The sequence below is a fragment of the Coenobita brevimanus genome, chromosome 87 (assembly GCF_032717465.1).
Source record: "Coenobita brevimanus isolate Jiangsu-jjx chromosome 87, ASM3271746v2, whole genome shotgun sequence".
NCBI classification, from domain to species: Eukaryota; Metazoa; Arthropoda; class Malacostraca; order Decapoda; family Coenobitidae; genus Coenobita; species Coenobita brevimanus.
Genome location: NC_137040.1, coordinates 14468789 through 14483067, shown reverse-complemented (window position 1 = coordinate 14483067; position 14279 = coordinate 14468789). Strand labels below are relative to the sequence as shown.

General features: G+C 38.4%; 1 protein-coding gene across 1 annotated transcript in view; it reads right to left on the bottom strand.

Annotated features, from left to right (window-relative positions):
• Camta (Calmodulin-binding transcription activator) overlaps positions 1-14279 on the bottom strand; it is a 1827966-nt gene that overhangs the window by 1607039 nt on the left and 206648 nt on the right. The window contains exons 4-5 of the mRNA XM_080281035.1: positions 3385-3530; positions 3031-3264 (exon numbers count right to left, since the gene is read on the bottom strand). Coding sequence (XP_080137161.1) covers positions 3031-3264; positions 3385-3530 — 380 coding nt within the window. The remainder of the gene's footprint in view (positions 1-3030; positions 3265-3384; positions 3531-14279) is intronic.

Genomic DNA, 14279 nt, shown 5'->3' with positions numbered 1-14279 from the left:
TTTAACCCGAGACGTCCCGTCGACGTATGGGTACGTTGCAACATTTTGCATTTGCCAGTCCCATCAACGTACTGGTACGTTTTGCAATTGCAAGGTCCCTAATTTGCACAATTTTCAATTTTTGCGCGTGATTTTTCGTATGTATACACGGGACACCTTCCTCTATTCCTCTACAAGATGCCAAGCAGGGACAATGCGTTACACCGCATAACCTCCCCTCCCCCCCGCATGCCAGTCTCTTGGCAATTCACCTGTTACCAGTGACCTGGCCAATACAGACATTCAGGGCCACAGTGATTCCCCAATTGATGACAATGTGGAGGACAAAGTTTACATAGCATTATAGGAAGAAACAGTCAGAAATGATGATCAGGTAATGTGGCAAAAGAAGGTCAGGAATGGTGATGAGTTAGTGAGTGAAACAATGCTTATAATGCCTATATTACTGTTTGAAAACCAATATACTCTCATACTACATATAAATTTGTACCAAATAAATAAATAAATACCGTTTAGGAGTGGTGTGGAATAGTTATCCTCCCATAGAACTCGTTTTCTTTGCAGCCAGCCTGATAGAAAACCCTGTAAGGTAAGGAGGTACTCCTACCTGTATCGAGTATTTTAAACCTCAGGTGAGCGATTTCTCTATGAATTTTCTATGTTTCTCACCAAAAGCGGAGGTTTTAGCCAAAAATTTTTTTTTTTTCCAAAAGTGGTCGGGACTGGGGGGTGTCGGAGGTGCGAAAGTGGTCGGGACGTGATGGGTTAAGATTGCCAGAAACCATGCAAAAGCAGTATTAAATCTCACTAAGTCAAACTTTTTTTTTCACAATCAAGCATCCAAACTACTAAACAATCCTAATGACAACAGAATATTCTGGTCAGCTCTTAATTCATTCAATAATAACTTTAACAAGTCATCACCCATTCCCTCACTAAAATCTTCAGATGGTAATATTTCAAATGACCCCAATGGTAAAGCGAATATTCTTGCTAATACATTTGCCAGAAATTCTATGTTTGAAGAAGTTAGCCAGAAAGTTCCATTACTAAAACTTGACTCTCCAGAAATTGTTCCACTTAAAATACAGACTTGCTATGTAAAATCCATCCTAGACAATTTACCAACAATTTACCGACAAACAAAACTCCAGGCCCACAAGGAATTACTCCAGCTGTTTTGAAAAAGAGCTCCCCAGAACTTGCTTCTGTTCTAGCCAAATTATTCTGACTATGCAAACATACTTCTTCATTCTCTAATTCTTGGAAAGAAGTCAATATCCACCCAATTCCTAAAAAAGGAAGTTCCTCTGCCCCCTCTGATTACAGACCACTAGCAATCAAATCTTCTCTTCGTAAAGTATTTGAAAGCATAATGAATAAGCACATAGTTAAACATCTTGAATACAATAACTTAATTAGTGATAGTACGGTCTTCGCCACAAAAGATTCACCATTGATATACATCATCTCCTGACTCACACCGTCCATCAATCAATGGGCCAACATGGAGAAACTCATGCAGTTGCCCTTGATATTTCTACAGCTTTTGACACTGTGTGGCACCATTCCCTTCTTTCCAAACTCCCTTGCTGAGGACTAACGTCTTTTGTTCCTCTGATTTCCTCATATCTCAGTGACAGAAAGATAACAGTAAAAGTAGATGATGTATATTCCAACTTCCAATCAATTAACGCCGGCGTGCCACAAGGCTCATTTCTGGCTCCAACACTATACCTAATTCATATTAATGATCTGTCACCCATAAACCCATCCATTCATATACAGATGACTCAGCACTTCACAGTTCATTCACACTTAAATATCCATTCACAAAGTTTAAAATCTCTAACTCACAACTCAGTACAGCCATCTCCATAAATCAAGACTCATCTAGCATCACTGAATGGGGACAAAATAACCTTGTTTCGTTTAATGGTAGTAAAACCAAATACAGTATATACAATTTACTAACAGACAGATATTGCCAGATTCCTCTATTACCTTCAATGCTACTAATATTCCTGTCTCCAAAAATATTGAAATTCTCGGTGTTAACAATTACCTCAGCTGGACTTCTCATGTCAGATCACTTGCTAAAACCGCCACAAACAAGCTTGGATTATTGTACAGAGTTCGTAGCTTCTTCACTAACGAGCAGTTGGCTTTAGTTTATTAGAGTCATGTGCACTCTCAGCTGGAATACTACTCACCCATGTGGAGTGGATGTGGGGAAGTTGCAGTAAAGCAACTGGACGAAGTTCAGAACAAAGCTGTCAGAATTATTAATATCCCTGCTATCACAAATAAACTACCTCCCCTACAGATAAGAATGAATCTCACCTCCCTTGCATTATTTTACAGATACTTCTATGGCAAATGCTCAAACGAAGTTGCATCTATTGTGCCATCTCTCCAAGCCTTTCCCTGTGCTACAGGGGCATCTGGTAGCACTCATGACTGGAATATCACACTGCCATATTGCAGAACTTCAGCCTATCAGAAGTCTTTTATTTCCCAAACTGCATCTCTTTGGAACTCGCTTCCCCAGAGTTGTTTCCTCCTAAACTTCAACCTACAGTTGTTCAAGTCCAACTGTTACAGATTTTTTTTTTTTTATGAATGGAGGACACCAGTAATCTGGTGTATGGATTATTTTTTTCTTATTCATTTGTTTTTCCTTCCTCTGTTCTCTTATTAAAAAAATGCTATCTATAACCACCCTGCAACTGTAATTTGTAAGCCATAACTGTGACTGCGACCTGCTTTCCACACCTGTAACTGCAACTTGTTTTCCATATCTGTAACTGGAACTTGTTTTCCATACCTGTAACTGCAACCTGTTTTCCATACCTGTAACTGTGACCTTTCCATACCTGTAACTGTGACCTGTTTCCCATTCCTGTAACTCTGACCTGCTTTTCATCCTTGTCTTTAACTGGTAGAATAATTTTGGTAGTTACAACCTTCCCTATACCAAATAGCAACAAAAGGACCAATAGGTCTGTTGCTGTTTGCTTTCCTTGGTACCTGTAACTACAACCTGCTCTGCTTTCCGTTCCAGTAACTGTGACTTGTTTTCCATACCTGTAACTGTGGTCTGCTTTCCATACCTGTAATTGTGACCTGCTTTCCATACCTGTAACTGTGACCTGCTTTTCATACCTGTAACTGTGACCTGTTGATCATACCTGTAACTGTGACCTGCTTTCCATACCTGTAACTGCAACTTCCGTACCTGTAACTGTGACCTGTTGATCATACCTGTAACAGAGACCTGTTTTCTATACCTGTAACTGTGACCTGTTTTCTATTCCTGTAACTGCTACCTTTTTTTCTATACTTGTAACCTGTAAGCTGCACCTAACAACTTATAGTTATGACCTGGACTGACCTCAATGCCCTGAACCTTGAGTTTCATGTGGTCCTCCCTGGTGGTCTTGCCGTCCTTCCGCTTCTTCCAGCAGTACCCGTCTCGCCGATACCTCACCTTCTTCCGTGAGTATAGTAGCATCGAGCCGCTTTTGGGTCTGGTGGCAGAAATCAGGGATTAGTGTGGTGGGGTAACATAAAGAACAAAATAATAATTGCAATAGGCTGGCTGGCCCATACTAAGCAGTTCCCATCCTAGTGAATAACTGGACAACGTGAATGAAGACAATAATAAAGAATTAGGGAAGGCTAAGGCTGGAAGGGAGAAGGGAAAGGGCTGGGAGAGAAAGGATCAGAAAAGAAGACGGATTACAGGCCAGAGTTTACGGAAGGATTCTGAAACATAAGGTACTAAGAAAAGACATTACGGGAAGACGAGAAAAAAGAAAGGATCAGACGTGGGTGTTGGAAAGAGAGGAAAGAAAGAAGACATTACGGGATAATTAGAAGAAAAAAATAAAAAGGGTGGGGGAAGGCAACACACAGAGGTAAAGTACGACACGAAGCGAAGAATATATATATATATATATATATAATATAATATAATATATATATATACGTATATATATATAATATATATATACAGTATATATATATATATATATATATATATATATATATATATAATATAATATATATATATATATATATATATATATATATATATATATATATATATATATATATATATATATATATATATATACATGGAGCCAGTACAGAGGTAAAGTGTGCGTTTTCGTACACTGAAGAACGAGGGTTCGCGCCCCGCCAGGGTAATAAAGTTTGGGAACGTTCACCAGGCCACGTACTACATTGGTGGACACAAGGGGTGCTGTGGTTGAACCGGTGTCACATACTATAAAGTACACTTGCACCTAGTTGGCTTGCGCGGGCCGATTACACTTGGTTTACAGACTACACACACATCCAAAGCCACCCCAACACTACAATTACACTTACAAGCACTTCTCACCCTACATACAATCTCTACTAGACAGCCTAAGCCACTTTGTAGAGATACATTGGCTGTATCGTCCCCACTTCGGACGGGATAGGCTGGTCCTACAGTGGACACACAAAAGGCTGATGAGATGAGATGATATATACAGTATATATATATATATATATATATATATATATATATATATATATATATACAAAGAGAGAGAGAGAGAGAGAGAGAGAGAGATAGAGAGAGAGAGAGACTGATGATGATGATGATGGCCGATGATGACTGATGATTGACGACGACGATGTGAGAGAGAGAGAGAGAGAGAGAGAGAGAGAGAGAGAGAGAGATATGATGATGATGATGGACTGATGACGACTGATGATGATGATTCACAACGACGATAAGAGAGAGAGAGAGAGAGAGAGAGAGAGAGAGAGAATGATGGACTGATGACGATGTGACTCTCTATTCTTGTAATAAGTGTGTCTTGAGTTTTTATTGTTATTTTGATAATTGAAGAGCAGGAGGAGTTAAAGATGAAATACAGGGAGTTGATCTTGATTTATTATCTTCAGAGAAAGTCTTAAGTTGAGCAGTGTATTACAGAGACTTAATATACTAAGTAAATCTAGTTGGACCCCTCTTCTTGTTCACCCTCTCCACTACCTGTCGGTTCTATAGCTAACCTCTTTCTGAGCTCTGCTTCCTAAATTCTGGTGTAGCAGGGGTCATGTCACGTGTGTTACACAGTTGTTGAAATGTTCTAGAAGCCTGTGTGTGAGTATGTGTGTATGTGTGTGTATGGTCACTAGGCATTGTTCGTATGCTTATCTTGCTGACACACTACCTATCTCATCCCCTGACTTGCTGCTTCCGGTGTATTGTCAACATTCCTTCACTTAAAGTTGCAAGCTCATCTCCCGTTCCCAGGCTTGCCTGGTGCCCTGTCTATCTGTCTATCTATCTATCTATCTATCAGGTTTTCTATAATGAATTGTATTTATAATATGGAGTCCTTACATTGCTCGGTCATGCCGCTGGAGGTCCTCCTACAGCAATCATTATTGACATATGCTAATCCATTAATACATAATAGTCTTCTTCTTAACTCTTAATATATAATATTGATTATACTATTGTACAGGTATATTCATGGTAAATTGCAATGATCTAGTAATATTACATTTTAAACAAGCTGTATACATAATTGAATAAATGCACTAAAGTTAAACTATTGAATTGTAATACAGTTTGTAAATTGGTTATTGTAATAAAATGCATACATGCACCAAAAAAAAAAAAAAAAGTTTAAAGTTAAGATTATGGTAAGAGCTATTAATATTTCATTTAAAGATAATGCTACTGGTATACCATACTTCTATATCATGGGTCATTCTTCTTTGTATTTTTTTTATATATATATATAATTAATACTATATACAAAATATGTACATGTCATTCAGGGGGGTTAACTTGGATGTTAACTCTACCCCCACTAAATAATGACTCCAAATTTGCAATTCTTGCATGCATTCTGTGCACTGCGAACAGCACTACTGCAAATACAATGCAGAAGATTATAAAGACAGTAGGTGCTGGGCTATACACATAATATGGGTTGAACATACTCAAACTCAAATCTTCCCAGGACTTCATTGTTTCATTGACCAGTTGTATAGTTTCAAACTTAGGTGAAGTCAACTTAATACTTGTGCTCATGTTTAAGTCCATATCAGGCAGTGGGTGGAAATGTTTGTGTGTATGACTGAGGATGGCGTAGTGATTTATAGTGGATAAAGTGGACATGGATGGTGTAAATACCGCACAGTAATCTGGTGCTATGTATAATCCTGAGGCTGAAGTATGAGATGGTGGTATATCTGGACAGACTATGTAAACTGATGAGTGAAATAAAAAACTGTGAGTGTCCGATGTGCTGATGGTGTACAAGCTTATCTGGAGCAAAAGTGAAGTTACAATGATGATGCATATTGTTATTTCTGATGACAGCCATTTCACAAGGGACTGTATCAGTAGGCTGAAACGTGAAAATGTACGCAGGACAAAGATGAACAGCATGTAAGGATGTGCGGCACTTTCATTCAATCGTTGATTCACTTGCGAAAGTGACAGTGTTCCGTCTCTTGGAGACCATGATGAGTTCAGTGTCTGTGTTGATGTTGATGATGACCAAAGTGTTATTATTCTTAGAAGGGAAGGGGTGTATTTGGTAAACTGTGAACATGTCTTCAGTTATGAATGGTACATGAACTACTACTGATGTTGGTGTTAGTGTTGCTTCTAAATATGGATAATAGTGCATGAATTCCCTACTTCGGAACAAAGGCTTCAATTTATGTTTATGTATACCTTGACTAATTATCTGACGTAGCTCATGAACTGGACGTAAGTCATTTGTGATCCTGCCATCACCAGCATTCGAAATTCCTTGCATAAGTGCCCTATAACGAACTCTAGTGTTGTCTAACTGGAGAAGAATTGTGTCAATGTGTTCTGTGATATGGAGAAGTGTTGGAAAAGTGTTATGTTACCTTCCATTTCATTTATTTTATCTACACTTTCGAGAGCTATGTTTTCTGCCTTTTTCAGATTTTTCACAATTGTCTTCATTGCTGAGTTATGTCCTGTGATGAATTTATCTTGGTATGTTAGTACCTGAGCTAGTTTATTAAATTTGTTGTTTATTTCTTTAAGGTCTTCCTCTGTGGCCAATCCAAAGATGTTCCCAAGAACTGCACCACCCAGGTCGAACAAACTGCACTTTTGGCGAGTACGTGTGATGTTGTTCTTGTTGCTCAATACCTCCGTTCCATAAGATGGGAGATCTTGGATTATGATGAGCATAGTTGATTTAGCCTGTTCTATTTTCCATTTCATTAACTTCACTATTTCATCCACTTCCTTTGTTATGTACTTGTGAAACATAGCCTCCTATCATGAAGTCCAAGGTTCGCATCGGTCTTGCGATATTTTCTGGATAAGAAGGTAATTCATACAAGTAATCCAGACTTATTTCAGTACTCATGACGTCTTTTACGATTGAAGTCGTGGCCGTTGGAGCTATGAGGCATCCTTGACGTACTATGTGTTGGGGGTCTAAGTGCGCATATCCTCTTGCTATGTAGAGGAGAATCCATAGCGTAAGTCCCTTCATCGCTACCTACCGACAAAAAAATCTATTAATTTCCTAATATGGTCATGCTGTGGTCGATGATAGTGATGATGTACGTTATGGTTGATTGTTATTTCATTTATAGGAGTTTAAATCAATATTTAATTCTCGTAAATGATGTACTGTAGATTTTATTGGAACAGTTGCGCCTATGTTTGATTGTTTGGTATATGACCTTAATTTATTTTTGTAATTATTGTTGTTTTCTTGATTGGTTTCATGAGTTACGTTAGTTTGTTCGGTTGTATCCGATGCTGAATAATTATTGGATAGTTCCCTTGAAACTCGTTTTAAATGGTCGATATGAACTTGTTTCTCTTCGCCACTAGACAGTGACTTAATTAAAACTTTGTTTGCTTTTATGTTAATTACTCTGTATGGGCCCTCAAATTTTGGGGATAATTTATTGTTTCTCGTATGAATGATACCATAAACAATGTCTCCTAAGCTGATAGGTGAATCTCTTGCCTTCTTGTTAAATGCCTCCGTCATTTCTTCCTTGGACACTGTTAATTGTTTTTTGACTCTTTTGTGTATGTCCTGGAATTCACGTAAACGGAGTTTAGAGTAATCATTGTAATTGTAAATGGGCAGAGTGTCACCTTCTAGGAGCTCATATGGTAGTTTTTTTCCATCCCATATACTCATAATGAAATGTGGTATGTCACCTATGGATTTATTTATAGATCCATTGATTGAGGCTTCTACTCTGGGAATCCAATCATCCCAGCTTGCATAATTTTCACTGAGAATGTGTCGTAGCACATCTAATACTTTTTTGTTTTATCTCTCTACTAACCCATTAGATGCTGGGTGATAGGATAAAACATTAACCTTTTTGATGCTGTATTGTATACATATTTCTTGTAAGATATCAGAATTAAATTCTCCTCCATTATCACTTATTACAGTAGTACCTTTGGGGTAGTGAAGTGACATATTACATTATCTGTTATTGCCTTTGCTACTGTCTCTGCTGTTTTATCTTTAATTGGAGCTAAAATGACAAAACGGGGAAAATGATCCGTTGCTACGAATAGGTATTGGTTATTATTGTATGATAATGGCATCTTGAGTAAATCAACAGTGACAACGTCCCATGGTCGATGTGGTACAGGGTAATTACCCATCAGTGCAGGTGTGATAGGGTACCCTTTGTGTTTTGCACGTGATTCGTATGTCTATATGATAGTTTATATCTTTTCGTAATGAAGGCCAGTAATATAACAGCTGGGCTTGTTTGAATGTTTTATCCTTTCCAGGATGTCCTGCATGTGGGCTATCGTGTATCATTCGTAATACTTGGGGTATCATGTCATTAGGTACTACCAACTGGTTAGTAAACTCAATCCTTGAGTACCGTGGGCAATAGGGACTGGACAAGGACCGTGGTACCCAAATCCGCGTCACTCAGACAATATGTTTACATGTATAATGGTACAATGTGTTCTGGCAACTTTCCAAAACTCTCACTTTTACCCCTTCTTATCACCTAACCCCACGTAAATTACCCCCACTTGCACCCATCATCAGGTAAAACATTGAAAGAGATATAACTGTTGTAATTAAAAACATCAATGGTATTAAAAATAGCATTAACAAAAATAAAAGTTGGGATGGGTACCCTTTTGTTGATACATAGCTCCCCGGTATTTTCCTCCCATCCCCCAACCCCAATGTTGTTGTCAAAGTTTCGTCTTCTCTCATATCATGTGGCTTTCAGGAGAGACCTTAGGCCATATGGTTAGACAAAAATTTATGGGTCTGGCAGTTTTAGAGTACGAAATAAAACAAAAATTTGTGCTAACAAGAAAAAATTACTTTAATCCATGTGTTCTCGTGAGTTAGCGTTCAGTTTCACATTTTTCGTTTGATATCGCATTTCCCAACGCATTTCTGATAAACTAAACATATGGCTAAACTGCTCAATCAGTTCGAAATGTGTTGGGAAGAGCGATACCGAACAAAGAGTAATGTGTTGGGAAGAGCGATACCGAACGAAGAATGTGAAACGGAATGCTAACTCAGGAGAACACATGGATGAAAGAGTACCTTTTTTCTGGTTTGCAAACATTTTCGCTCCATTTTGTTCCCTAAAACAGCCAGACCCGTAAATTTTAGTCTAACTATACAGCCTAACGTCTCTCCCGAAGGCCACATGATACGAGAAGGCAAAACTTTGACAACAACTTTGGGGTTGGGGGGCGGGAGTAAAATACCGTGGAGCTACGTATCAACAAAAGGGTACTCAGTGGAGGTGGTGTTGACCCAGTCCAACTTCTGTTTTTTGTTAATGCCATTTTTAATACCACTGATGTTTTTAATTACAACAGTTATATCTCTTTCAGTGTTTTACCTGATGGTGCGTATAGGTGGAGGTAAATACGTGGGGTATGATGGTAAAAAGGGGTAAAAGTGAGAGTTTGCTTTCTCTGACGCTCCACATAACGCCCTATAAGCTTCTCAGTCACTTTCAGGACAACATATAAACCTTCACAGCTGCCAGGATTGCATCACTTCCTATGCACGATCTTTGGGCCGATTCCACAGTTGTTTGTAGTGGTTTGCAAGCACCCAAACAAAAGAAACTGAACTGTGTAAATGACTTATGACTGAATTATATGATGATTTTGGTGATCTAACCATTTGACAGTGGTAGTGAAAGTGGATACCGAACTTTTTGGAAAAAATGTAGTTATTAAGTGTGGTTGGGGAGGACGCAAACAAACGAAAACTACTGTGGAATCGCCTCTTTATCTTCTCCCTGTCCTTCCAAATCGTTATGATGGTGCTTTCTTTTATGCTATGGTTTTTCTTTTTTTCTTTTGCCATTTTGGTATTTGTATGCTTAAAGCAGTGGAAGAACCTTACCAATTCGGTTCATATTCCTCCAGTTTGTTTTCTGTATTTTTCTGACTATTTTCAGGGTGGTAAATTACCTTTTCCTGCTGAAAAATTTCCCACTTTTTATCATCACATTCCTTAAGCCATAACATGATTGTCTTGATGTACTCAAAGGTGATTTTCGTCTCCCAACTTCCCAACTGGATGCTACGTTAGGTTAGGTTAAATTATAAGGTAGAGTTAAGCTAGGTTAGGTCAAGTTTAAACACTTAGGTTAGGACAGGCCCTAATTTCGCCATAACCCTGATGTGTCAAACAAGTTGACAGCGGAATACAACTTACAACGACGGGGGAAACAGATTTAGTATGAAACGTTTATTTACCTCCCAGAAGTAATCCGACAAACATAAGACTATCAGGAAGAAGAATGAAGAATGTGAAACTGAATGGTCACTTACACGAGCAGAAGTATTTTGTGTGTGTGTGTGTGTGTGTGTGTGTATGTGTGTGTGTTTAGCAAACATTTTCGTTCAGTTTCGTCTCCTAAAACTCAAAACCCATATGACTGTGAGGTTGAGTCTGTGAGACGCGAGAAAGGACTTGATAGCCGTATGCTCAGTCGGTCCTAAATGTGTTGGGAAGCACAAAACCGAACGAAAAATGTGGAACTGAACACTAACAAGAACACATAGACGAAAGTATTTTTTTCTAGTTAGCAAACATTTTCGTTCCATTTCGTCCTCTAAAACTGCGAAACCCATTATGAGTGTGGGGTGGAACTAGGTGAAGCATGAGAATGGATTGATAACAGTATGCTCAGTTAGTTGGAAGTGTTGGGAAGCATTAAATCGAACGAAGAATGTGGAACTGAACGCTACGATAACACATAGACGAAAGAGTAACTTTTCCTCTAATTAGCAAACATTTTCGTTCCATTTCGTTCCTTAAAACTGCAAAATCCATGATAACTGTGGATAAGAACTAGATGAGGCATGAGAAAGGACTGATAACCATATGTCCAGTTGGTCCAAAATGTGTTGGGAAGCATGAAATCAAACGAAGAATGTGGAACTGAACTGTAACTTACGAGAACGCAAGGATTTTTTTTTTTTTTTCTGAGTAGCATACATTGTCGTTCCATTTTGTCCCCTGAAATTGCCAAAACCCATAAATTTCGTCAAACCATTCGGCCTTGAGTTTGCCCAGAAAACATATTTCCATTCTGTATGCGTATTCATAAAAACCACCAGGAACCCTCAGCCAGGAACAACGCTTGCCCATTTGTTTCAAAACTAACCATAGGTTTTTCACGAAAATATGCCCATTGTGCTTCCCAGGCAAAATTTCAGCAACCTAACCTACCCTAACCTATCCCATCTCACTAGGGCTGTTTGGCTGAGGTGGCTGGCTGTGGTACTGAGATAAATACCCATACAGAATGGATATATGCGCCCAGGAAATGTATCCAGAGGTTAGAGGGTGACGTCATAGCGCGCGGCTTTCAAATTTCGTCCCCAGGCCAGCTGACTTCCCGCGTGAGCTCAAGTTTTTCCGCGTGTTGACATGACTTGTCTCATTATGCTGACCGCGTTAGAACAAAAACGTGTTACTCAACCACGTGTTACTTAAGGATTGAGTGTATTTCTTTGGCGTTTTGGTTGTTTCGGGTTGATCTTGTATAAAGTATTATTGACTATTGTGAATTATTCGAGTGGTACAAGCAATTTGGGTAATTGTATGTCATCTCCACTTTCTAACTTGTATATAACTTTAGACCATATTGGGTCAAGTCTTTGTGCTTTTGCGATATCATCGTGGTTTGGGATATTTCCTTTGAGATCTAATGCCGCAACCTGAATTATGTTCGGGTTCCTAGATAATGCGTAGGCTACTGTTCATTTTACCTTGTATATAATGAATTTGTACATTGTAGTTTTCAACTGTACATTTCCATCTTGCTCTCCTCCCACAAAGGAGTTTTTCTTTAAACATACGCATTAGTGGTTTATGGTTGGTTAATGAGTGTATTTCGTAACCATATACCAAATCTCGAAACTTTTGTAATGCAAAAACCACTGCAACTGCCTCTTAAGTCTGTAGTGCAATAATTTTTCTCTGCACCTTTTGTTTGTCTGCTAGCAAATGCAATTGGTTGATTCTTTCCTCTTTTATCTTCCTGCATCAGTACAGCCCCTAATCCTTTAACTGATGCGTCTGTACAGATAATAGATGATTTTGTGAAATCCGGATATGCCAAACAAAGTGCATTTGTTAGTTTAATTTTTAGATTGTTAAATGCATTTTTTTTGTTCTTCTTCACATTGGAATATAGCATCTTTTTTGAGTAGTTGGAATAGAGGCAAGGCTATATGAGAGAAATGTGGTACGAATGACCTATAGTACCCAGCTAGACCTAAAAATTGTCAAACTTCGTCAGTCGTAGTGGGTTCAGGAAAATCTCTCACTGCCTGTATTTTGTCATCAGTGGTATGAATACCATTAGAACTTAATTTGTGGCCTAAGAAATTTATTTTCTTAAAGCAAAATTTGCATTTAGAAAGCTTAATTTTTAAACCAGCATCACTAAGCTTTTGTAAGAGTAAGTCTAATTTCTTGAGATGTTCTGTAACATTTTTCGTTGCGATTATATTATCGTCAAGATAAACAAATATTCCTTGTCCTAAAATTCTGGACAATAAGTAATTCATAAGACGCTGGAATGTGCCTGGGGCTGTCCTCAGTCCCATCGGCATCCTTGTATACTGGTAGTGTCCTCTATTTGTGGAAAAGGCAGTGTATTTACGTGACTCCTGTTCAACCGGTATTTGGTAATAACCATTTAGTAGATCAATTGTTGAAAATACATTATTTTCCGGTCCAATATTCTGTAAGACGTCGCTTAGCAATGGCATGGGAAATCGGTCTGGGATTGTGTGATTGTTTAGTTTACGGTAATCTACTATCACAAGCATTTCTCCATTTCGTTTGGGCTCGAAGAATAATGGGGCATTCCACAGGGAGACTGATGGTTCAATAATTCCAAGTTTTAACATTTCATCGACATACTGATTGGCAAGTGTACGCTGAGATTGTGGGATGCGGTAGGCTGGTACGAAAATTGGTGGTGTTTCTGGGTGCACATTAATCTTGTGATTAATCAGGTTAGTACACCCTAATTGTTCTCCGGGTAATGCTACAGTGTCCCTGTGTGTTACCAGCAGGGTTAACAAATCATTTTCTTCATCAAACTCACCTGAGTGAATTAAATTCTCTTTTATGCTTTCACTATTCATAGATTTTATCTCACTTGTCATTCCAGCTATAACTATTTCCTTCACAGAGGCGGGCCATTTTTCAATATTAACTGTGCAAGTCCCCATTTTCAACTGTGCTTCTCCATTCATGTGATTAATTATGAATACCTGAGTTTGCCTTTCGTCGTTCATCTGACATAATGCGTTTTCTACTGACAATCCCTTTACTTTACATAATTCTTCTAAGACAAGAACAGTACTATTCCATAATTTGCTCTTTATGGTAACTTTCATATAGGAATTAGGTGGTATAACTAAATCATTGGTGAGATGGGCGGCAAAAGCTGATAAATCAGTACTGTTACCTGGGTCTCTAATCATGGAGGCTGGGGCTGGTGGTGTGAGTGGATTTATACACTCATCTGTTTGTGTTTGTTTGTTTAAGCTTTTAATATTACAAATTCTTTTTGGTTCCCTTTTACTAATCGGTGAGGGCTCTGATGGTATTTCCTCTATGAATTCATTGTCATAGTCTATTCCATTCATTTGTAGAAGTAAAGTTATTTTCTCTGTTCTCATGCATTGTAAGTCCAGTAACATA